General features: G+C 55.9%; 11 protein-coding genes across 11 annotated transcripts; 7 read left to right on the top strand and 4 right to left on the bottom strand.

Moving 5' to 3' along the window:
- Positions 1 to 399: 399 nt before the first annotated feature.
- On the top strand, positions 400 to 1,698 carry LY79DRAFT_508144 (uncharacterized protein; the record flags this gene model as incomplete). Its single annotated transcript, XM_060553903.1, has 4 exons — positions 400 to 588; positions 637 to 810; positions 867 to 1,205; positions 1,255 to 1,698. The coding sequence occupies 4 exons, from the start codon at positions 400 to 402 to the stop codon at positions 1,696 to 1,698; spliced, it is 1,146 nt and encodes a 381-aa protein (XP_060418051.1).
- Positions 1,699 to 2,246: 548 nt separating this feature from the next.
- On the bottom strand, positions 2,247 to 4,170 carry LY79DRAFT_508452 (prephenate dehydrogenase; the record flags this gene model as incomplete). The annotated part of the gene is made up of 4 exons (XM_060553944.1): positions 2,247 to 3,292; positions 3,367 to 3,478; positions 3,555 to 3,615; positions 4,034 to 4,170. The coding sequence occupies 4 exons, from the start codon at positions 4,168 to 4,170 to the stop codon at positions 2,247 to 2,249; spliced, it is 1,356 nt and encodes a 451-aa protein (XP_060418050.1).
- Positions 4,171 to 4,635: 465 nt separating this feature from the next.
- LY79DRAFT_508474 (RCC1 domain-containing protein) lies at positions 4,636 to 5,733 on the top strand (the record flags this gene model as incomplete). The annotated part of the gene is made up of 1 exon (XM_060553948.1): positions 4,636 to 5,733. One exon carries the CDS (start codon positions 4,636 to 4,638, stop codon positions 5,731 to 5,733), a length of 1,098 nt encoding a protein of 365 aa, XP_060418049.1.
- Positions 5,734 to 5,834: 101 nt separating this feature from the next.
- Positions 5,835 to 7,506, bottom strand: LY79DRAFT_508205 (Rad9-domain-containing protein; the record flags this gene model as incomplete). Its single annotated transcript, XM_060553910.1, is given in 7 exon segments — positions 5,835 to 5,978; positions 6,040 to 6,647; positions 6,698 to 6,913; positions 6,929 to 6,933; positions 6,964 to 7,115; positions 7,185 to 7,322; positions 7,393 to 7,506. 7 exon segments carry the CDS (start codon positions 7,504 to 7,506, stop codon positions 5,835 to 5,837), a joined length of 1,377 nt encoding a protein of 458 aa, XP_060418048.1.
- A 2,294-nt stretch (positions 7,507 to 9,800) lies between these two features.
- On the top strand, positions 9,801 to 11,591 carry LY79DRAFT_576945 (alkaline phosphatase; the record flags this gene model as incomplete). Its single annotated transcript, XM_060559843.1, has 2 exons — positions 9,801 to 10,962; positions 11,017 to 11,591. 2 exons carry the CDS (start codon positions 9,801 to 9,803, stop codon positions 11,589 to 11,591), a joined length of 1,737 nt encoding a protein of 578 aa, XP_060418047.1.
- A 3,301-nt stretch (positions 11,592 to 14,892) lies between these two features.
- Positions 14,893 to 15,516, bottom strand: LY79DRAFT_508114 (uncharacterized protein; the record flags this gene model as incomplete). The annotated part of the gene is made up of 1 exon (XM_060553899.1): positions 14,893 to 15,516. One exon carries the CDS (start codon positions 15,514 to 15,516, stop codon positions 14,893 to 14,895), a length of 624 nt encoding a protein of 207 aa, XP_060418046.1.
- Positions 15,517 to 15,718: 202 nt separating this feature from the next.
- On the bottom strand, positions 15,719 to 16,961 carry LY79DRAFT_408662 (uncharacterized protein). The gene is made up of 2 exons (XM_060553074.1): positions 15,938 to 16,961; positions 15,719 to 15,837 (listed from the first exon to the last, which is right to left on the bottom strand). Exon 1 carries the CDS (start codon positions 16,637 to 16,639, stop codon positions 16,022 to 16,024), a length of 618 nt encoding a protein of 205 aa, XP_060418045.1. The 5' UTR covers positions 16,640 to 16,961; the 3' UTR covers positions 15,719 to 15,837; positions 15,938 to 16,021.
- On the top strand, positions 16,768 to 17,281 carry LY79DRAFT_508281 (uncharacterized protein; the record flags this gene model as incomplete). The annotated part of the gene is made up of 3 exons (XM_060553920.1): positions 16,768 to 16,881; positions 16,937 to 17,000; positions 17,055 to 17,281. The coding sequence occupies 3 exons, from the start codon at positions 16,768 to 16,770 to the stop codon at positions 17,279 to 17,281; spliced, it is 405 nt and encodes a 134-aa protein (XP_060418044.1).
- Positions 17,282 to 17,882: 601 nt separating this feature from the next.
- Positions 17,883 to 18,632, top strand: LY79DRAFT_666942 (ribosomal protein L34e; the record flags this gene model as incomplete). Its single annotated transcript, XM_060563301.1, has 3 exons — positions 17,883 to 17,920; positions 18,064 to 18,187; positions 18,444 to 18,632. The coding sequence occupies 3 exons, from the start codon at positions 17,883 to 17,885 to the stop codon at positions 18,630 to 18,632; spliced, it is 351 nt and encodes a 116-aa protein (XP_060418043.1).
- A 674-nt stretch (positions 18,633 to 19,306) lies between these two features.
- LY79DRAFT_576941 (uncharacterized protein) lies at positions 19,307 to 20,252 on the top strand (the record flags this gene model as incomplete). Its single annotated transcript, XM_060559842.1, has 3 exons — positions 19,307 to 19,763; positions 19,838 to 20,042; positions 20,222 to 20,252. 3 exons carry the CDS (start codon positions 19,307 to 19,309, stop codon positions 20,250 to 20,252), a joined length of 693 nt encoding a protein of 230 aa, XP_060418042.1.
- A 1,244-nt stretch (positions 20,253 to 21,496) lies between these two features.
- Positions 21,497 to 23,413, top strand: LY79DRAFT_508145 (uncharacterized protein; the record flags this gene model as incomplete). Its single annotated transcript, XM_060553904.1, has 1 exon — positions 21,497 to 23,413. One exon carries the CDS (start codon positions 21,497 to 21,499, stop codon positions 23,411 to 23,413), a length of 1,917 nt encoding a protein of 638 aa, XP_060418041.1.
- Between the last annotated feature and the right edge of the window lie 124 nt (positions 23,414 to 23,537).

The following is a 23,537-nucleotide window of genomic DNA, read 5'->3' as shown; positions in this document are numbered from 1 at the left end:
GGGGAAACAGGATCGTATCAAAAAGGCAAGTTCTGAATTAGACCAAAATACACCTACGTAACCCATGTCGCAATTTCAGTTTCAATTCAGCATGAGCCGAAACTCCCAGCGCTGTGGTCTATCCTCCTACTGGTCCAACTAACTCAGATTACCTGTTGCTAAAGCAAGGTGCTCCTTCCCGGCCTGTCCAGTCCAACCGCGCCTTCCTCCTCGGTTCATTCAAGACCTTCTTCACCTGACCACAAGACTAGGTAGGTACCCCAAGAGTCACCACTACGCGAGACTAACAATTCACATCGTTCCAAGTAAACACCGATCCTAGAAACATTCTCACCCACCTATCCTTGTCTTGAATTGGCCATCTCCTCGAGGTCGTGTCTGGGGTATCAGGGTACCAATATGGCCGCCCAGCCCGCCCCTCACCCGGCGCGTACCTTCGCAGCTTGTACACACGTCACAATGGTCCGCGTGTACAGCTATATCCTTCGATGCGACTCTTGTGGCAATTACGGCCCCTTTGGCTGGTTATATCGCTGCTCCCAGGATCAGGAGGAGATCCTGCGCGATTCCATTCTCAGCGGAGACGAGGTGAGGTGGAAACCATCCAAGGCCAGAGACAACGCTGATAGAGTTAAGGTCACATTCGATGAATTGGGCAGGAAGCTTATCGCAGCCATACAACCGAGGAATCGCGGTCCTGAAAAACGGTCTGGAAATGCCGCCTGCTTCCTCGAGGAGATGCCCCCGAGGGACATCACAGCCACCTACACCAGTGACCAGCTTCTGACTATCTTTAACCAACGCAAACATGTATGTATATGTTTGATTTAAATGCGCTTACACATCAATTAATGTCTCGATTTTAGCTTGGAGACATTCTCCGTCGAGAGTCGTTCCGAAAGAACCCGGCATCTACGGAAGGGCACGAGGGTGCTCGCCAGTGCAGCACTTACGATTTAGACGATATCCTGGGCCGCAGCGTATCGACCCCCTGGGTTCCCAATGCCAAAGATGAGTGCAAATACAAGATATGCCCTTATTGCCGGCCTGGTGGAGCGGACCGAGCATATATCAGTCTTGACGGTGTCGCAGAGGGCAGCATTCCTGCTACAGCAGCTACCGGATATGGATTCCATCTCTTCCGCCAGAGACCCATCTGCAGCTCCAGTCTGGTCGCCAATCTAGGTTTACGACTGGCTTGCGCGGTGAGAACCTCCATCGTAAGCATATGCAACATGTCTGACACTATTACAGCCAGTGAGGGCTTCTGAGCCTGCCTTCTCCCGTACATCGTCGGCCGCGAGTAATGACATAACTAACGACGCACGGCTGGCGAGCCAGCTAGCTTCGCAGCTCGGTCCTATGGACATGGCTAATGGCACGAGGATCATGTCACCTCACCCTCTCCCACACGCCCAGTTGCCCCGGTCACCAGGCTCCCCAAACCTTGCTGTCCAGGCCACAGGCCGCCAGGAGACTGGCGAGGTAGACTCGTCCTGGCAGGATACTACAGCCTCCACTATAGCCCAGCCGGCTGCCACGAGTGCCCAGCAGCTTGGTAGGGATGCCACTGCGATGGAAGAGCACGAGAAGGAAGAGGGTAAGTTTCTCGCAAACCCTCTAGAGGTTGCGCATGGAGTGGCCGTCTCGGAAGAAAGCGTGGAGCGGCATGCTCCGGACCTTGTGACCCAGGTCTGACGACAGAGACGGAAGAATCATTGTGTTGATCCCCTGCATTTGGTGATCGAGGCGTTGGATTGTACGAGATACCCCTGTTTTTAGGTGTTAATGGTATTCTTTCACAAACGATATGCCCTTAGAAAGATGGGACACAAGCTCTGCATGGCTCGGCCATCATATACATCTTGCAACTGCCTATACAGTTTGCGGGGTCATTTGCAACCGCGGAACCAGCCAAAGAATGCTACAAATGTTTCACGGGCTAAAAACAAAAACAAAAGAGAGCTAAGCAGACGACTTAACCAGAGCGGAACTCTTGGCCCGGGTAAGTTCAACTGCGGCACGGCCTCACGGACAGATAGCACGGCTTCGTCGACAGCGTCCAGCAGAGCGGCCATGGCTTGTTTTCTCGTTCATTTCTAGACTCTGTCTAAGGAAACCCTTGTAATTGCTCACAATCGCATCACTCTCACGTGCATCCATCCGTCCCAAGACGTAACGTCCACCCCGTAAACCGTAAATGCCCGCATCTCCTTCCAGCGCACACACACCCCATTTCCTCCCTCTCAGTCCTTCGTGCTCTCCAGCACGGCCTTCATCATGGCGTTGCCCACGGCGACGGCGTCCTTGAAGCGCGGCTGGAAGAACTCCTGCGTGGTGACAAACCGGTTCTTCCACGTCTCAAAGTGACCGAGCGAGACGCACTCGGCCCACCCCCGCGCCGCGAAGGTGAACTCGAGGTCGTCGGAGCGGTAGGTGTGGTCCTCGACGGCCGTCCGCAGCGCGTCGTCGAGCAGCTCGCGGCTGCGGAACAGGTGCTCGGCGACGCCGAGCCACAGCCGGAACAGCGGCGTGGAGCAGATCATGTGGTCGTAGGGGACGATGCCCAGTTGCGCCCAGCAGTCCACCATGGCCAGCAGGCTGAGGTGGTTGTTGGCGCGCGGCGGGCCCGTCTGGTCCTCCTTGCGGCCGAGGGAGAAGCGCTCGAGCAGGTCCGGGTTGAGGAGCGGCCGGTCCGCCCACTTGGGGCTGCCGTCGCGGCCGAACACCTTGTTCTTGGCTGCGAGCACGCGGGCGCGAAGGGCGTCGGCGTTGCCCTCGAGCATGAGCTTGTAGAGGTCCGTGACGGAGCGGGCGAACTGGGAGATCTGCTTGCGGGCCTCGGGGTTGAGGATGGCAAGGCCGGCGTAGACGTGCCACTTCTGGGAGTAGATGCGCAGCATGATGTTGATCTTTACGTTCTCGACGCCGCCGACGTAGCGGGACATCTCCCAGGGGAACTGCGTGTTGGCGTGCCACGCCTTGCCCATGGAGAGGAACGCGGCGTGCGTGACGGCCTGGGTGTCAGCGGTGATGCGGTCGTGCTCGAGCGCCGTGAGGTGGACGTGCTTGGACCCGAGCACGGAGAGGACGGTCTCGACCTTTGCGGCTGACGCGGGGGAGGAGCGATGGGGGATGATGACGAGGGGCTGGTTCCGCGGGTCGACGTTGGGGCCGTGGAGGGAGTGGCAAGAGACGATCTCGACGTCGGTCGGGAGGTGGCGCTCGAAGGCGGCGATTTCGGGTGCCTTGCAAGATGTTTGGCCTCCGACGATGGCGCCGAGTTTGGTTGCTAAGTCGTGGGAGAACCGTGTCAGATAGGTCAACCACTTTCTTGTACAGACGAGCATAGAGGAAAACTCATACATGGGCCGTATTGGGAAATCACGCGGTCAATGGCGGCGGCTTCAACGCTGTAGATGATGTAGTCGCTAGCGCGGGAGACGTAGTGGCCATTGCGGCAGATTTGTATTTTGTTCTATTCAAGAGAAGACTGCTCAGCCGGGTTTTCACACCGAGGGAGGCAGGGCAAGCTGTGTGGCATTGTCCCGTACATTTCCAGAGAACTCTTCTTTCAGGCTCTCGTACTTTTCCTCCTGGTCACACGCCATGATCCTGCCAGAAGCCCAAGGCGTCAGCGTCTCTATCACCTTCAACCCTCTACTGTACAACATATTGGTATAGCAAGGATAGGCATGAAGCTATTGCAGATTCCTGGGAAGCATGTTAGCCTCGCAACTTTCAAGACCAAGGGTCGTAAGAAAGAGTGTGTGATTGTGTAGGTTCAGACAGGTAAAGTTTAAGGTAGCTAGGTGTATCATCATGGAAAGCCTTCAGCCTTTCCTGGGGCCAAGACGGCTGGCCAGGAAGTCCTCGGGCGATACTCTAGCCAAATGCGCTCTTGTCATCAAGACCAAGGGGTGGGGATGTTGTGCGTGCGTGCAGGAAGGACATGTAGAGAAGGTGGGTGGGTGGCTTACCAAGAGAAACGCAAAGCGCAGAGGCCTAGGCTGGGGAGTGCACAATTACTCACTTCCATCCAGCGGCAGAGAGCCTCTGCGCGTACATCTTCCCCATGTCGCCCATGCCGATCAGGCCAACGACGAAGTTCTCCATCTCCGCGGGAATGCCGCCGCCGGGCTGAGGCTGGAGGGGAACAGAAGATGCCATCGTGCTGATGTGTGTTCCTGCTAGGTTAGAAAATGCCTCGAGCGGGAGCGTTCTTTTTTCCAAGGCTGCAAAAGGTCTGCGCGAAGCAAATCTGTCACATCCTGAGCAAGAGGAAAACTCTGCAGGGCCGATCCACCAGCTTCGAGAGGGCTTCGAGGGGATGGAAGCTCTGAGAGGTTGGGTTGTATGTGGGTGTGTAAGACGACAAAAAAAAATTATTCGAGGTTGGAGTTCCGCTTTTTGATCTTCTGGCGCGCGGCCGGCGGAAGCGCGGGAATGATTGGCCGAAAAGCCTCTCCATCGAGCTGGATAGATGCATGCAAGAACCTGGTGGGTGACGACTACGCTTAGTGCGATATTCGACCGGCATCCACCACTAACTGCTGACTTCACCTTCACTGAACGAGTGCGAGTGTCGAGGCTACCACAAAACGATAGCTTCGATTAAAAAAAAAATAAGCTAAAATGTCGGTTCTTTTTGCAATCGGCTCCAACGGATCTGGCCAGCTCGGCATCGGCCACAAGGAAGATGTCTCCGTCCCCAAGCAATCCATCTTCTTCCCAGACCACCCCGCCTCTCCGGTGGTCAAGATGGCGGCGGGCGGAAATCATACGCTGCTCCTGACGCAGTCCGGAGAGCTTTACTGGAGCGGGGACGCCACAAGCGGAGCCTGCGGTCTGACTTCCGCTGCAGAGACCAGTGAGCCGATCTTCCAGCGAGTGCAGCTGAGCAAGGAAGCGCAAGAGAACGCCTCAGGCACGATAGACCTGATCGCTGCGACTTGGCAGGCTTCGTTCGTTGTTCAGAAGGATGCCGAGGGAAAAAGGACAAAGGTTTACAGCTTTGGCGCTGGACAGAAGGGCGAGTTGGGCCTTGGCGAGCTGCTTGTCCGTTCGCCGTCTGCCACCCTTTTCAAAGAGTTCCCGCCGGCCGGAACCGAGGTCTCAGATCTGGCAGCGTGTATGGGTCATGCCGTGGCGGTTCTCAGCAACGGAGACGCTTACGCATGGGGAAATATCCGTAAGGGTCAGGGCGGAAGCCCCGAGGCCGTCGTCCACTCGCCGAGAAAGATCGAGGGCGTCGACTTCAAGGTCTCCAGGGCTGTCTGCGGAAAGGACTTTACGTGTTTGTTCGGGGCTCCAGAGTCAGGCAAGCTACTGATCCTGGGATCCGACAAATGGAACATCAAATCCTCCGCCCCAGAGTCTGTACCCGAATGGTCGGATGTCGGTGCCAGTTGGGGCAACATCTACGTCCTGAAGAAGGACGGCGGCCTTCTTTCGTGGGGGAGGGATGACCATGGACAGCTGCCGCCGCCAGACCTGCCCAAGCTACTAAATATCGCCATTGGCAGTGAGCACGTCATCGCATTCGCTGAAAAGGGCGACGTGCTCGCCTGGGGATGGGGCGAGCACGGCAACTGCGGCCCGCAGGTCGAGAACAACGACGTCAAGGGACGGTGGAATGTCATTGCATCATCAAGATTCATTCCGCCCGGTTCTCAGATCGCGGGTATCGGTGCGGGTTGCGCGACTAGCTGGGTGACTATCATCACCGGCTGAGCAAATGGTCCATACATATCCCCGATCCACCGCGGACGTCTCAATCTTCCAACCTGCAAGGTATCAAGCACCGACTCCTTCCTTCTAACTGTCCGGGGCTTTCACGGGCCTTGGTAAAACAAGCCAAGGCGTCTGACATCAGAAATACGCTGTGTGGGCTCTAAACCTACGCTGCTCGCCTGAGTTGGTTCGAATTCGTTATTCTGTTCAGCGACAGCGCGGCCCAGGTGTGTTGCAGACGCATTCTAAGGAGAAGCGAGTTAGTATCAAACCGAGGTCAAAACAATGTTGTAGAGTACGACTTACGGGCTGGTTACTATGATCCCACTCTAGTCTAGCATTCTCCTCCGCATCCTCGTCCTCTTCGTCCCTAACCGGCTCCCATTCGTAGTCATTATCCACGAACAAGCCCTCGGAACGATTGGTTGCAGGGGGCGGTCGCTGGGATGGCCGCAAATCGAACAGCGATGTGCGCGCTGCAACGGCACTCTTGGCGGCAGATGCCGCCGGCGGGGGAGGCGGCATGCTCTGGGCTGGCGGCTGTTCGACAGGCTGCAGGATTTCGGACGGCGCGGCGCTGTGTCCTCTAGACGCGGCTTCGAGCTGCTGTCGTGGGGCGGCGTTGGCAGCGTTAGCCTTGCCCTTCTTCGTCTTCTGGGCCGGATTCCCCCTCTCGCCGACCGTCATCAGCAGGAACTCGCAGCTGATGCCGTCGCCGGGATATGTGAACCGAATGGGGCGGGCGGGGCTGGAATAGCGGGCGGAAATGTGGTTGCCGGTGATGCCTGCGTGCTGAATGATGGCGCGGAAGTCCTTGACGCTGATAACGATGCGGAGCTTGTCTTCGACTTCAATGTCTTCAAACTCATCCACTTCAATCGCAATCGATGTGTGTAGCGGCTTCTTTAGAACCTCTGGGACAACATGAGCATCAATTCCAGGTAAAAATACCATGCAAACCAACCATCTCCATTCGTCGTCTTCTCTGTGAAGCATGTAAAATTGACGTGCTCGCCGTCCGAGTTGATGTCCAGCAGCTCAACACCGGGGCCGAAGTGTTCCATTAGCTGCCTCAGCGTTCGCGAAGGAATGGTCCAGTGGTGGACGGCTTCGTCACTGTCGAACTTTGCATGGACTGGCACCGCAACCTCAAAGGGCAGTCGATGCGTAGATGTCATACCTGAGACTCGTCAACAAAGGCTTCTGGGTGGGCCGGGTCATAGGGAATACATGCCGTTCCGGAAAACCAGCTTCACAATCAACCGACTCTTAACGCCCGGGCCGTCCTGAACAGCGACGTCACAGCGGTCGATGGTGCTTTCCTTCTCGCGGTCGCGTTGCGGATCGCCGCCCACGCGGCTGCGGAAGATGGAGGCGAGAGACTGCACGGTTTGGTCAGTTTAGTGTCAACCCTCAGGGAATACTCCCACCAGAATCGAATGCCCACTTACACGTATGTGAAGCGTACAATAGAACTTGTCCCGGTACTGCGCATTGCCTTCGAACTGGTAACGGGAGCAGAAGCGGTTGGTGGCGAAGGTGAAGCAGGAGTAGGCCGATTTGGACTGGTTGAGAGCCGTAAGAATCAACTAGAAGCCGCCCTGTTAGTCAATGGGCCCCCTTAGCATGGTCGAGAGTGTAACGGGGGGTTGGATGAACCTTGTCTTTCTTGGCCTCGAGGGAGACATCGTCGCTGAACTTGTTCATGCAGGTCAAGACATCGCGGAAAGCAGCGGCGGCATCCTCACTAAGAGTGAAGTTAAGAATAGCCATCGTGACACTACAAGATGGTAGGCTTGGTGAGGGCTATAATGTCATTGAAGCCAGACTCATCATGATGTGAAGCTCAATGTTGGGTAAGCGGAGTACCGATGGAGATGTCGTTTGCATGGATGAGCGGGAGGCGCTGTGCATTAAGGCGCGTCGGGTCGCGTAAAGTGCAGCGGGGCATCCTGCGGCAGGCACTCGGCCCACTGAGAAGCGAGCGCAGTGAACCCCTTACAGCAGCAGCTTTCCGCTGAAGCCATAATCCAACCAGCACAACGGTACCAGCACCACCAATGAGAGAATCCACGCTCAACGCTCAACTGAGCATTCTCAATTGAGGCTTGCTACCTACGCTCACCACTGAAAATCTATTCTGGCTCTCCCCCAACCAGACGTATCAGCCACTTGAGGCAATACGCGCGCCCATGTTTTCCATCAACCCCAGAAACGGAGGATACGGCCCGGAGCCCCTCAACAGCAGGTGGGCGGCAGATCATGGGCAGCATCTATCACGAATTATATACATTGATTTTGGATGCCTCCATTCCCGGCAAATCTCTTAAACATGCAATATTTCATTTTCTTGACCTAAACCTGGAGCAAGTCCGAAGAGGCGATGTATTGTATTCACCGACAGTCCCATCGACACGAGTCACTCGTATATATCGGTCGGATGTTTTCCGTCCCCGGATGACATGATTCGGGCACGTCGAAAGGGATCTCCCTCAGAAAGCTGCCATCCCAAGCGGCGCGGTGATTAATACGCTGTAGCTCCCGGAGTATGAGGTGGCAAGAGGTGTCGAAGAGAAGAAGCGGTCGGTGATGGCAAGCTGGGATAAGAAGAACGTAGGTGCACATGGTGGCGAGGACTATGTGTGGCCGGTATGCCCACCAGGAGCTTAGCTGGTCGGTAACGAGATCCAGTGAGAACAGGTCGGTGATGAAGGGTAGCAATATCGACACAGTCAAGAATGGTCAGGGGAGATAGGGGGATATTAGAGCAGTCATCACACCCTAGGGTCTGGGACTCCGGGTTTTCAATCACTTTTCATTACCAGTAGCCCGGGTGCTTCCCGCTTGCCTACTAGCGTGCAGTAACTGAGTTGATGCAACGGCCCTGCCCGCTGTGTCACGGCAAATTCACAAGATAGGCGCGGCGGAAACATTATTTTGCCATGGGCAAAAGAGGAAATCAAAAGAGAAATAAAATCGACACCGGACAGCCGGAGGTGGTTCTCTGCGTCGATATCTGGCGTTTTAGGTTGATCCCAAGAGTGAGGCGGCAATAGGGGAACCGAAGTGGCACGAGCCCACCTCAGAGGGACGAACCGTAAGCCAGCCGTCAGGATTCTAAGTTTTGGCGATGATATGCATATATAAGGTACCTAGTCAACCTTACTGATGCTGTTGAACATTAACCCTTCATGAACTCGGATGGAAGCTTGGGGTTGTTTCAATGCGGCCCGTAGATCATAATCATAGGATGGCCTAATTAGTTACCCAAGACATGGACGGGAAAGAGGGCGCCCGCCATCACCAGGTTTTATTCATCAACGGCATTGCCATTCGTGTCAAACAAAGCCTCCTCCTCTTCGCCCCCCCTCCACAAGACGAACGAATGACCGTTGGTGTAACTCATTCTAACCCTGGTCTGGAAAGCCTCGCATTAGGGTGATGGAAACAGCACCACCCATCCCCAACCTTTCCCCGCAGATAGGTATACCGGTATTGACCCACATGACGCGGAGGTCGGTGAGGCTCAGCCTAGCTCCCCTGTTGCCCAATCCGCTGGCCCCAAAGCAAAGTATACTAATCCGATGTGCGTGAGAGGGTGACAGACGCTTGTGACCACGGGATGACAGGCGGCAGCGTGATAGGTACCACGGCGCATGGAGAGTGGCTCTGTCTGAGAGGATGGGTATCTGAGCGGCAGACTGCAGAGAAGAGAGTCCGTGACCAATTGCCCCAACGGGACCTGCCCTGCCCGCTGCTGGAGCTCTCAAGGTTCGTATCGATAGTGTGCGCCTTAGCTTACTCCTGCCCACCTAGCTAGCTGCCTACACCGACCCCGTCCTTATCAACCCGGACAAGAGTCAGGACGCACGCCGACTCAAAACCCTCTCCCACCCCAGAGCTTCCCACCTGCGACAGGATCTGAGGCAACACAGCAGGCCAACATACCCACCTGTCTGTGTCAGGACCTCAGGGCCAGATGACCACGTCAGAAATGGTAATGCCGAACTCTCTTCCAAACAACATCAACAGATAGGCTTTCCTGCTCTGCATCCTCCCCCAAAATCATGGCTAACATCACCGCAAACTCACAGTCCTCCGAACGGACACCCCTCATTCCCGACCCCCGCCGCGATGACGATACGGCCGACACCTCCTCCACGTCGTCGGGGCCCTCGCGCCTGCGCGAAACCGTTCTCTTCGTCTGGGCCCTCCTCGCCACCGCCGCCGTCATAGTCCTCGCCGTCTGGACCCAGCACCGCAGTCAGACGCACTTCGAGCCCCCCTCTGACGCGAAGCGCAACCTAATCTTCATGGTCTCGGACGGCATGGGGCCCGCCTCGCTCTCCCTCACCCGCAGTTTCCGCCAGCACGTCGAGGGTCTGCCCGAGGGCGACGTCCTCACTCTCGACCGCCATTTCTGGGGCTCCAGCCGCACTCGTTCGTCCAACTCACTTGTCACCGATAGCGCCGCCGGAGCCACAGCATTCTCCTGCGGCAAGAAGAGCTACAACGGCGCCATCTCCGTCCTTCCCGACTATGAGCCGTGCGGTACTGTCCTTGAAGCCGCCAAGCGCGCCGGCTACATGACGGGTCTGGTCGTCACGACCGACATCACCGACGCGACCCCCGCCTGCTTCGCAAGCCACGTCCTCACCCGCGCCATGGGCGACGACATCGCCCTGCAGGAGGTCGGCGACGGCCCGCTTGGCAGGGTTGTGGACATCATGCTCGGCGGCGGTCGATGCCACTTCCTTCCCAATGGGACCGAGGGTAGCTGCCGACTGGACGACACCGACGTAATCGCTAGGGCGCAGGATAAGTTCGGCTGGAACTATGCCGGTGACCGCAAGGCCTTCGACGCCCTCGAGGGCGGCAACAAGGTCAGCTTCCCGACATTGGGCCTCTTTGCCACCGGCGATATCCCCTTCGAAATAGACCGCCGCAACATGAGCGACGTCTACCCCAGTCTGAGCGAGATGGCCGCCACCGCGCTGCGTGCGCTCGAGAAGGCAACCGAGAACAGCGACAAAGGTTTCTTCCTGATGATCGAGGCTAGCAGGATTGACCATGCTGGCCACATTAACGACCCCGCCGCCCAGGTCCGCGAGGTCCTTGAGTACGACAAGGCCTTCAAGCATGTATCGGACTTTGTCAAGCACAGCAAGACCGAGTCGCTTTTGGTGGCCACCAGCGACCACGAGACTGGTGGCCTCTCGACTGCTCTGCGTAAGTCCTGACGTGCCTTTGTACTGCCAGCCATATAACTAATCGATACTATAGAGGAGCCCGGGCACCTGCCCGTCTACAACTGGTATCCCAACGCGCTCGCAAAGGCCACCGCCTCCGCCGAGCTGTTGTCCAAGAAGTTCATCCAGCACATTGCTAGCAGCAAGTCGAAGAACAAGGACGAGCTCAAGGCCTGGGTCAACGAGAAGCTCGTCATTCCCGGCCTGGGTATCGACAACGCCCACCCGGCGGAGCTCCAGGCCCTCGTCGACCGCCCCGATGTCTCAGTCCAGACGTTCGCCGCCATGATCAGCCTCCGCGCGCACATCGGCTGGAGCACCCACGGCCACACGGCGCTCGACGTCAACGTCTACAGCACCGGCGGCGAGGAGGCCCACAAGATCCGCGGCAACGTCGAGAATACCGACATCGGCAAGTTCCTGCGCGGCTACCTCAACGTCGACGTTGACGCCATCACGGCGGAGCTGAAGGAGAAGATGAACAAGCAGCAGCTGGGCGTCATGAATGTGGACATGCGGCAGCAGATGCCGGGCCTGACCGAGGACCCCGATGCATGGAGCCAGAGCCAGGAGTACGCCCATCTCTCCTCGGAGGCTGGCGCGGCCTAGTTCTGGCCTTTCGTTTCTTAACTTCTCTCTCTCTCTCTCTCTTTCTCTCTCCTCTTTTTTGTCGGGAACGTCTCCCTCGAGTCGTCGGATGGGGTCTGTGCATATGGCATTATAGGAGTTGACTGGCTTAACAGGATTTCTTTCGTAGGATATGACTGGACGCCTTCATCCACCCATCCACACGTGGCTTGATCTACGCATAGCAGCAACATGCAGGTTAGAAACAATTGTACCATGTATTCACATCACACAACCCATGGCATAGGAGACCGAAAACGGCTATTTGGGCCGATTGTGAAGTGTTTGCGAGCTTTCTCTTAGGGAACGGAAACTTCCAGCCCGACCGTTAATACCCGACGATAAGCTCGCCGTCATCTCGACGCGGGTGAAGGATGGCACAGTCGCGTCCCACAAGGGGACGGTGAATCAATAAGCAGGGGGCCCTCCACAGATTACGTTCGGTGACTTACACCCCTGAGGTCTTGAGCCACAGGCATTCGGCCAACCCCCAATCACGATTAGTGTCGGCCTTGGCAAGTGCAACCACGGTCGGCGTTCGATACGGCGTCTTGTGTCGTCGTCGATGGACAATCTCCTCCGCTTGTGGTGAGCGCGCGCAGACGTGACTTCACTCGCATACGCCAGGTATTCCAAGACGTGATGTGATGATATGCCGCTGATGCAGCGACTGTGGTGACTCATTGCCGGCCGGTGCTGCCCAATTTCACAAACCCCACACGCGCCGCATCATGTCAGTTAGGGGCCGCCGAATGTCCCCCTCCCCCACTCGTGCACTCCCACATCCTTGAATACCGAGGGATCGGCGTTTCCTTTATCGACCATGTTTAGCCGAGAGCGAAACGTGAAGTGTCAGTAGCCCATAGTAGTTGGGGTAGGTGGAAAGAGAAAGGATGATTTTCCGTCATGATGCTGGGATGCTTCTTCACGATGCCGTCTCCCGAATCCTCATTGGCTTCGAAATCATCAACAAGGGCCAGAACCAGCCCGGCAGCCTAATCAGAAGCCTAAATCTTTCGGCCGTAAGAAAGCTACCCGAGCGTCTCGTGCGCGCGCGCGCGCGCGTGTGATGAAGTGGACTGCGGGTTACCGGCGATTTGGGAGGCTAACAGGTTCGAGTGTAACCCAACGGCCCCTAAATGTCTGATCGAGTGTGCCAAGTCAAGTGAAGCATGAATCTCTGGTCGGAGAATCAGTAGCCTGCGGCTGCCCGTAGGTTGATTGGGCCGTCTATTGTTTGTTGCTTTTTCAGCGGCATTTCGGCCGTAGTGATGGATACTGGGCTTCGAACGGACTCTCATTGTCTGCAGGAAACCAGGATGGTCTGTTCCCGCTTGCGGTTGTTCGTGTATCCGATTGAATCCGGTTGGGTTCAACGAACAAGAACGGACAACAGCCATGTTGTCGATTTCGGGTTACCTATTCGTGATTGGAAGCCAGCGATCTACTGGTCTGATAATTGCCCACTGGGCCCAACGGATGATTTGCGCAGCTTAAGACTGGCCCCCCGGTCGTTATAAGCGAATCCTAGGTGTCGCCAGGCAGAGATAGCGCGAGGAGGCACGGAGAAACGCTGAGTATTGCTACAGACGAGAGTGGGACGAGACTTGGCTGATGTTGGCATCCCACGCCCTGGCCATAGTGTCTCTTTTCTCTTTCATCCCAACAGTCTGGATGAGCCGACAAGGGTGACAGGGTAGGATCATGTAGGAATGCGAGCGCGAGAACGTTAGCAAACAATCAGTTCCCCGAACAGCAAGCCTTCTTTGAGAAAGGAGTTTTTAATAACAACATGCGTGTTTCGGCTTTGATCAGGACGAAAGGATGGCTGGCCTAGGTGGTCTTTGTTGGCCAGACGGAATCTGATAGCAAACGAATCGTTCCACGCTGCCCGCTGCCGGTTATGATGCAGGTGCCAACAAGCGCCGCGATCGAGGGCGGGCAAATACATGATGATAGAAGCTTCATAATACCTATCGCAGCCCTTATCTGGGAAGCGAATATGTAATACGCCAGTTCGGACGAACATAGCTACCAAACTTGAGTGTCCAAGTTGGCCAATTGATAACGCCTGGGGTGGATTGCGCCCGATATCCGACCCCCCTTGTCGGCATACGCATGATGTATCCGTACGTTAGTCCGGTCATTCGCAGTGTGGCGTGAGACAAGGGGTTTGCCCTGGCTCTTCGGGAAGAGACGATAAAGGCCGAAAAGGGAAACCGGGGCAGCGCAGGGGGGTGGACGGGTTTCCGTGGGAATCGTAGCGCAAGGGCTGTTGCCTCGGGATCAAGGGTAGAAAAAAAGTGAATAAAACAATAGAATAAAATAAAATGACATGTTCCGCCGACCGGCGCGCATGCCTCGACTGGGACTGTTGTTTGCTTGCATCAGGACACCAACCGGAGCTTGTCATGGGGGGTGTGGGATCTGGCCTCACAGTGTGGGCGTCGCGGACGTGCGAAGTTGGATTTCGGCACAGGAGTTGATACTGTGCTTCGGAATCGTCTCCGTGTAAGTCGGAGAGGGGTTGAGTATTGGATTTGCACAAAAGCTGAGTGGTGAGTTGGACGATTGGATGGATTGATGGCAAGATACGAGAAGAGACGTTTTGGGACGCGTGTGTCAAGAGAGGGAAAACGGGCCGCCCGTTAAATGGTTGTGTTGCTACCCTCTGTTACGTCAGGCTCTGGCAGGACAGACCGACTTTGAAGATGCACGGGAAGGAACCATCGAACTGTAGACATGCATGTACGTATCGCAGTGTTGTTGCGCTATTCCTTGACTTATGGTACGCCCGCACGGGCGATGCTCACTACCTATAACGAACCCAGACTTTGCACAAGTAAACGTTGTGCTGGAAACGCAAGGGGCCGCCCTCCCATGCTATCGCAAGGTACTCATATGACAACAATGCCTTCCAAGGCACAAAACACCTAAGTCGGCGACTCGTGTCGCATCACGGCGTGGATGACGTGGAGGAGAAGAAAAAAAAGGAGAAAAAAGGAAGGAAATACAAGATGAATGTGTCCGAAACGCCCGAGACGCCGTCCAACGCCCTGATAACATGACATGCCCTGCCGATCCGATCCCGGCTCGCATACCTATTCATAACCACCCTCTGTGAAACCCCTGAGTTTCGTGCTTCGTCTGCTCGTGTAGTCCTTCCTCTTCGTTGACTGTATCGCGTCCATAGCCGATGTCAATGACGTGAGGATATTGCCGGTGCTCAATCAAGGCCTAATCCTGCATGTATCGAGTCCGACTCGCCAAATAGGCCATGGCCCTACATGACCGTCGACGACAGGAGTCGGGCGTCGACGTCGTCCATAGGGAGCTCCATGCTACCACGTGCCTCCATCCCCTGTAGCCTCGACTCCATGTTTTGGAAGCGAGGTTCGTAGCCGCCGGTGCGGTTCTCGAGGTTCTCCAAGCGCTTGTTCATCGTGTCGAGATGCTGCTCGATGCGCATGAAACCCTGGGCCATGTCGTGGCTGAGCCGATCGATCTTGTTTGTGAAGGAGCGGATCGACTGGGCGAGAGGGGTGTTTTCCTGGCCAGGCGGAGCAGTCGCGACGCGAGGCTCATGGTTGTGGCTGCCCTCCTGAACAGCAAAACGCCATTGGTTTCCCAGCTGGACCTCGCAAACGGCCTTTGCGCGCCACGGACAGTCAACCTTGCGCGTCGAGGGGTTGCGCTTCTTCGCAGTGCTGCTGTACTTGACGCCGCCGCGGTCGCAAACCAAGTCGTACCGAGTAGGTTTGCCATCGCGGTAGTTTGAAGCGCGGAGCTTGACGACACCGTAGCCTTGGTCCTTGGCGACGCGCTGAACGGAAGTCAGGAGGTCCTCAAAGGTCCGGAAGATACCCTCGGGCGGTGGTAAGAGCGCCGGCGGAGGCGCATTCGACATGACTGCGGAGGAGTCCAGCTTGGCGGTTGAGAAGGGAAAGTGGGGGAAAGGGTGTCGTTGGATGACGAATCCGGGAAGAGCCAACGGATGCGTCAGAAAAAAAGAAGGAGAATGAAGAGGAGAGCGGGGTCGAACTGAGGTTAAATGTGTGCGCGACTGATTGTCTAGTTGGCGATGATCTGAATGTAACTTGAGACCAAAAAGAGCAGGTAGGGAAGCTGTTCGTGACGGAAGGGTGGGAGACACGGAGAGGTTGGAGTCAGAGAATTCCAATCCGCACGGTCTGATCTAGGTTAGCAGTTAATCCGCCCTCCGGCTAACCTTTTTTAGCGAGTGTCAGCTTCCAGGATCCAGCTGCGAAACTATGGGGCCTTGGCACTGCAGTGGGCACCTCATGTACCTTGGTGCCCTGGGGACGTACCTATAACTGTCCTTCGTAGTGGAGGACCTTAAGGTCGCAGGTAGAGAGAGAGGGGGGGGGGAGAACGTTGTCGGCAACAGCGGACTACCAGGCAGATAAATAAGTTGAACAGACAGCGGCAGGGTATTTGAAGGCAAAGAATAGCTGCTTTTGTTTTTTCTCCAGGCCAGCAGCGTCCTCGCCCCTTCCCTTGATTGATCGCCTTCCAGAACCAACCAACCTTGACAACCTGCACCTCCCCATCTGGTTTTGCAGGATATGTATCACGTGACGCAATGTACTAGGACCGGTCGAATCGACTCGGGAAAGAGTGGGGGTACCGCAAGAATGACGCACCAACCACCGCGACGTGCCGTTGGGACCTCTGCTAGGAGCCAAATGTGGCCCCTGTCTGCCAGCCCAGATGAACACTGCACCTGCTGTCACCCAGGTCGGAATTACGTTGAAGACACCATCCAACACAGCACAGCACCTCCGGCCTGTTACCGTGTCCATCTTGGACCCCATCCAGCAATCTGCATGACAGTGGCGCGTTTGCTCTTCGAACTTGGGCTTTGAGGCGCTTCGCAAACATTCAACACGCTGCTTCTGGATATACTGTGCTGAGATTGCGCATTGCGCCTCAAGCTCGCTGCATCCACCCATTAAACCGCACCGGTGTGGTCCAACACCTCGGACTGCGGCCTTCGGTTTCGTCAACATCCGGTCCAACTACACCGCCTTGACTGCTGGTTGGCCTGTCACTCGACCGTTTCCTCCTCTTCTTCTCCCTTTTCCTCCGTGTCATGATTCGGTAGATCCTCGTTTGTCCGCAACCAGCTTGTACCATCATGGCAAACAACGGGCCGACCATCAAGATAGAGACCGGCGCCCAGGGCAGCGAGGCATGGGACGAGGAGCGTCTGGAACTGGCTTTGGACCAGCTCAAACTCTTGCACATCAAAGTTTGTTGTCCAGTACTGCGCGGATTGGCAGGACTTGGAACTGACCTTTTCAAAGCTTCGAGGTTTGCGCACAACAATTCCGATAATGTTGGAGCCATTGTCAACTAAGCACTCATCTCGTACGTTGCTTGCACTTCCCGTGCCACAAGCCCCTGCTAAAATGTTTCTCCTAGCCCAAGCCGAGTTCGATTCCTTCATAGAATCGGTCGCCACGGCTAAGAAGAAGGTCCAGGACTTCCAAGACCTTCGCAAGAGCGACGAGATAACCAAGATCATGGACCATGTTGCTCAGCGTCGGCAAGAAGAGCCCAACGGTATTAAGGCTTGGCGAACGACAGACCATCCCGACTGGACTATGCCGACGCCGACGACGACAACGACAGCGACAGAGGAATCGTAGCGCTAGCGTACTTCGGACTGGATTATAGTATGCGTGTGACGTTGGGCGGCTCGCGTGTGAACTAGAGAGTCATCGTTTTGGTTTGGCTTTGGAGTAGTGGGGATAATTGGGCTAAGGTTTTGAAAAGGGGCATTGCATATAAACCGACAGACCGCATCGAAAGATGTCGAACAAAGTGCATTTTGATAGGGGTTTTTCCCCCTCTTTCTGGACGGAATCGGCTTGCAACACGAGAAGTGGACGGTGTCCGTTGCACAGAAGCGGTTACTCTGGGCACTCGGTTTGGACCAGTCGATCTGTCTGGTTACCTTATACATGCCAATCTGCCCCTCGGTGGGTTTGCTATCCCCGCGGGTCACTTTCTAGCAGCCTCGAAGCCAATTGGCTGGCGTCACCGATCATTCACCGACACCTAGCGCACCTTGCACGTGAACTGGGCTTGCTCCGGGGCTTTTCCCACAAAAAAAGTATTAGCCACATGTGGCTTGCTCCATCCCCATCGCCTAAGCGGGCTTTTCCACATCACACAAAAATTTCCACTCGAAATATTCGCTCGCGATCTTCGACTCCCAACTAACCAACCCGCAGCAAATCAGTCAAAATGGCCGGAAACCGTGTCACGTACCGCCGCCGCAACGGGTGAGTGACTGCTCCTGGACTTTTTACTTGCGATCGATGCAACGAACGACGATGTTTCCTCTCCCGCACGGTTGATCGCATGCTTGTGTCTTTGGAGGACTGCATAATGGCTGACTTTGGGTTCTTTTTCCCTTCTACTGCAGCTACAACACCAGCTCTAACCTGACCCGGATCGTCAAGACCCCCGGTGGTGAGCTGAGAATCCTCCACATCAAGAAGCGCGGTACTGCCCCCAAGTGCGGTGACTGCGGCGTCAAGCTGCCCGGCGTAAGTTCGAACCCAACACCCAGTACCGAAGCCGAAACGACCGATTCGAGGGGCCATTTGAGATGGGGCATGGGACTATGGGGTGTCATCCGGACACGAAGGCGTCTACCACAACGACGAACTTGAGAGATAGACCAGAGGCTGTCTGTAGAGAGATATCGCATTGGAATCAGCACTCTCAAATGGCTACCACGAACATCGGTCTCGAACAGCATAGCACAAGTAGCGTCAGCGTACTGACAGGACTATTTCGCAGGTTCCCGCCCTCCGCCCCCGCGAGTACTCCCAGATCTCCAAGCCCAAGAAGACCGTCCAGCGTGCGTACGGTGGCTCGAGATGCGGCAACTGCGTTCGTGACCGCATCGTCCGTGCCTTCCTCATCGAGGAGCAGAAGATCGTCAAGAAGGTGCTGAAGGAGCAGAGCCAGAGCGAGAAGAAGAAATAAACCCAGACACGTCTCTTCTTGGTCAACGTCAACACAACACTGGCAGGAATGGGATTTTAAGGGGTTGGTTCATTGCTTCGGTGTTCATTAGGGCAAAAGGAACTGCATGATACAAAGAAATCGTCAGGCCACAGGCGGAGTGAAAACGGATTATTCTGCCGATGCTGTCATTAGGGCACTCTCTAGGCCTCGATACCTGAATGAAAACGGAAATCGAGCCCTTCAACGCTGCATCAGCCTCTCGTTTGGTTCATGCCGGGTTTCCTGTTTAGTCGTTCTGTGACGGGATGACCCCGCGGCGTCGTGGTCTCGGCGCCTAAAAGTGGTTTACTTCCCAAGATCCGGATTATGACAGCGAATTCAACTTTCTATCGCATTTTTGGCATATGTAAATGATGCATATACCTCCATGCTGGTGTTCTATCCTCTGTCCCCCCTTGCCATTGTCGCTCGCGGCTGCACTGGCAGCGCAACCCTGTAATGATGACGTTCAAGATACTGGTGCGTCGACGAGAAGGGAGAGGGAAAGGAGAAGAAAAAAAAAATCGCGGAGCTGCACTCAACTCTTACCAAGCACCAACCAATCCACGAAATCATTCTCTTCCTTTCGCGCGTCTGGACCCGAAAACTCAATTGTTTGTCTATTAAAGAGAAGAGACCCCAATTACGAATCGATGCACTCCTCGACGAGCGCCCGCGTGCTCCGCGCCTTCGCGCGGGCGCAGCGCAGCCTTCCGCGATCCGTTCCCCGAGCCTCTCCGGCTGCACCCTTACAAGCGTGGACAGCTCCCGCACAGCTCGGCCGCCTTGGCAGCCAATTCCACACCTGCCCCGTCCGGTCGCGGGAAAAGCCCAAGGACTACCAAGGCGCAACCGACTTTGGCGAGATGGACGTGCTGGGCAATACGCCAATCCCCTCAACCTCGATTGACGCCTGCGTACCGGACGGCTTCCACCTGAACAGCGGCGTCAAGATCATGGACGGCGACGCGGCGCTGCTCGTCGGCGGCGAGGCGTTCGCGTGGCGGCCGTGGGAGGCGAAGGGGTCCAAGAAGCTGATCAACGCCAAGGGCCAGTTCGAGCTGCCGGCGGAAGCGTTCGGGTTGCTGGGGCTGGTCTGGCCGAGACCTGGTGAGTCTCCTCTCCTCTGGGCATCGGCTGGCTTGTGGAAAGACTGGAAGGTGGCTAACGAGACTCGGCCGCAGATCTCCTCATCATCGGTGTCGGTCCCAAGATTGTACCGCTCAGCCCAGCGACGAAGAAGCACCTTAGCTCGCTCGGCATCCGTGTCGAGGTCCTGGACACAAGGAACGCTGCCTCGCAGTTCAATCTGCTTGCTACGGAACGAGGTGTCGATGATGTTGCGGGTGCCATGATTCCCATCGGATGGGTTGATGGCAAGGGAGCCATGTGAGTTAACTGCTGAAAGAGTCACGGCCAACTGGGTTCATCACTGGTTGAACAATAGTTGTCCTGGGATTGCCGACACTTGGGTAGATGCGGGGGGTTCGCACGGCAACTTCACTGTGATTCATGGAACGGGGGGGGGGGGGGGGGGGGGGAGGCATGGCACTCTGTCAACCTACCAGATCTTCAAGGCCTGGAGCTGATACGCCGTGAAGTTTAGCAGAACGAGCTTCTGGAATTTTCACGAGGGCTATTGCCAAAGTCGCACCTCACGGAGAACCAAACATGTAAAAACTACAACGGCTGAGCTGCACGCCTGCTATCGGCGGGTGCGGTTTTTTTTTTTTTTTGCCATTACTTTACTTTAACATCTCAAGAAACGAGATACCTCTCGGTATGAGAGGACTACATGTAATATTAAATCGACTGTTTACTCAAATCCCATGCACAAAATAGCCAACCCAAAACTCGGCTCTATGAGATACGTAATTGGCGTTACGGGCCCCCGGACCCCATCATTCGTAGGGCGTTGCAATTGGCCAAAAATTCCAGAAACAAGGAAACCAATAGCAAAGGTTTGCCAGTCCCGGGTGGAGGAGGAATGAGCCCAAATGACGAACTGTTGGCTGGAAGTGGAAGTGAGCAGTGACATGAATTGCCAAAAAGGCAAAAGTCTGTTCTACTGTATTCTTCCGTGCCCGCTGCGCGCCTGGACGGACGGACCTTGGCTTGCTTGCGAGGCTCGATTACTGCCCTCGGCGGCCGTCTTGGCTTGTCTCTTCCTCTCCACTCATTCTCACTCACCCTCCCGACTGCTCGCTCGCTCGCGCACTCAACTCACTCATTTCCTTCCTCGACGCTCACAGATCTTGCGCCTTAGGAACGGCCAGTCCTCCCTCAACCACGTTGTTGCCCAACACCGCCTCAGTCGAACCCAACAACGACGTCTGCCCTGTTCTGTCCCTACCTAATAAGGAAAGGGGAGGGAGAGAAAGGGCATCGCTTCTGTTTTTCCTGCCGAGCTCTGGGCCTTGCGCCCAGCAGCGCCAGGTGCGACAGACGCTCAAAGTCGACGAGGAAGAGGGCCGCTTTCCACCCACCCTCGACCAACGAATTGGCTCACATTCCCACCAGTGTCACCGGCCACGCCGCTGCCAAAAGAATTCCTCTCACTTCACTTCTTTTTTGTTTACTTCGTCCAGACACACGTCTTCTCTCGACATTATCGCCTTGACACGACCGCGCGCTTGACACCCCAGAAGATCATCATTCTTTTGTCCCAGTAGCGCATTACTTTTAGAGATAGCCGCGCGTCATCTGGTCTTCTTTGGTCGCCCCCCACGCTCTAGGTATATCTTGATTCGGTGGCTTTTTACTGTCATATCCGCTACCCCTGCGGTGCCGATAGTCACGTCACGTCCGGATCCCGGTACAACACAAATCCCACCGCGTCCGGTATGGCAGATCAACAACAGGCTGCGGCACAGCCGACCTCCGTCAACCCTCATGATCCTGACGCTACTGATCCACCCTTGCTGAAGGACAACTCGGAGTTCCGTGCGTACGACACGGATCGCTACACATACTCCGGCATCAGGACGTTCTACAAGCGACACCTTCAAGCAGACCAGCTACCCAAGCCACCTCTTCCTTTGCTAGTCTTTGTTCATGGGCTTGGGGGTTCCGTGGCCCAGTTTCATCCGCTGTTGATGAGCCTTGTTCACATATCGTCATGCTTGGCCATCGACCTGCCCGGGTGTGGCCGCTCCGAGTTCAGCGAGCAGGCATGGGATGCCTACACCCCAGAAGCACTAGGGGAGTTGTTGGAAGTTATCATTGACGACTACCGTCAGAAAGAACCTAATCGTAACGTCGTTCTCATCGGCCATAGTATGGGCACGGCCTTCTGTGCACGGCTGGCTAGTCGCAACGTTGCGCACAAGACGAAGCTGCGGAAGCATGTCGTTGGGCTGGTCGCCATCTGTCCTGTGGCTGGACCCCCAGGGGAACAGAAGACGAAGATATTCCGCACGCTGCTGTGGATTCCTGGCTGGCTCTTCGACTTGTGGAGGGCGTACGATCGTTGGGGAGGTCCGCAAAGCACCAGCGTCAGTCGGTTTGTAGGCCCTGAGGCCGACTTCGAGCTGCGTACGCTCCAGGACCGTTTCAACAACCAGAGCCGGACGCCCGTATGGCGCAGGATGGCCTGGGGCTCGCTCCCGACTTTTGAAACCGGGGTCGCGAAAGGTGGCATCCCCGGCAAGGACGTTTGGGCCGGTCTTGACGTTCCGGTCTTCTTAGTCGGTGGTGCAGAGGACAAGCTGACACCCCCCAACGAAGTCGAGAAGATCAAGGAGTATCTGTCCGGAAAGGCTCCTTCTTCACCAGAGACCGGATCCGATGACGGGCATGAGACAATCGTGGACGCTGCTGCGCCTGCCAACATGTCGAAGAATCCGAAGGACCACGGGCCCGAAAGCATAGACGACATTCGGGACGAGGATTTTCATCGCGATCGTCGGCCAGGCGATGAGGCGGACAGCACTTTCGAGGATCCGTCTACGCCACAAGAATCACCAGCAAACGTCCCTCCCCAGCCCAGGCACCCTACCAAGGTTGTCAAGTCGATAATCATGCCTGCTCCAGCCAACCACGCTCTGCTATTCAACCCTGCCACTGTCAGGGTCCTCGCCGGTCTTGTGTCCGACTTTCTCACCAACCATGTCAGTGGTCGCTTTTCTCTTGGTTGGCAACTGCAGTACCTATCGCGCGAGGGCAAGTGGGATGTCAAAAACTTGGCCAAGTGGAAGGGGGTGGTCCCCGTTTCCCAACCCATTGGCCCAAAGGGCAAGCCGGCAGTCTTCAGGGCGATGAAGACCCTTCGAGAAGCAGACGACACGCACTCTCCCGCAGAGTTTGTCAAGAACTGGGGAGCCATCATCAAGGACGTCATCGACATCAGCCACGACAAGCCAGTATATGACCCCCGAACTATGGAAAAGGGCGGTGTCCGATACCACAAGTACGCGACGGTGTCCAAAATCCCTCCCAAGGATGACGAGGTCGCCCATTTCATTTCACTGGTGGACAAGCTGCGGGAGCAGCAGAAGACGAGAGCAGAGGAGGAGAAGTGGACGGAGGTGGATGGCCAGACGCAGGTGATTGGCGTACATTGCCACTACGGCTTCAACCGAACCGGGTACTTTATTGTGTGCTACTTGGTTGAACGATGCGGGATGGATGTGGGTGAAGCTATTGACACGTTCAAAGCGGCAAGGCCTAACGGGATTCGCCATCAACACTTCAGGGATCGATTGCACATGCGATACTCGGGCTTGAAGCTGGAAGAAGACCAACAAGGGGTGAGCCAGTAGTCGGAAGGAGACCATAAACAGGAGGACCAATAACTGTAGCAGGTCGTACTGGAAGGTTTACTGTTCAGCGATGAATACGGATGGCTCGTAGTGAGTTTTGGTTTCAAAGGTTAGACGATACCCA

This window comes from Colletotrichum navitas (genome assembly GCF_030913465.1).
Source record: "Colletotrichum navitas strain CBS 125086 chromosome Unknown LY79scaffold_9, whole genome shotgun sequence".
Taxonomy (NCBI): Eukaryota; Fungi; Ascomycota; class Sordariomycetes; order Glomerellales; family Glomerellaceae; genus Colletotrichum; species Colletotrichum navitas.
Note: the sequence above shows the minus strand (reverse complement) of the source record. Positions and strands in the feature narration are given on the sequence as shown.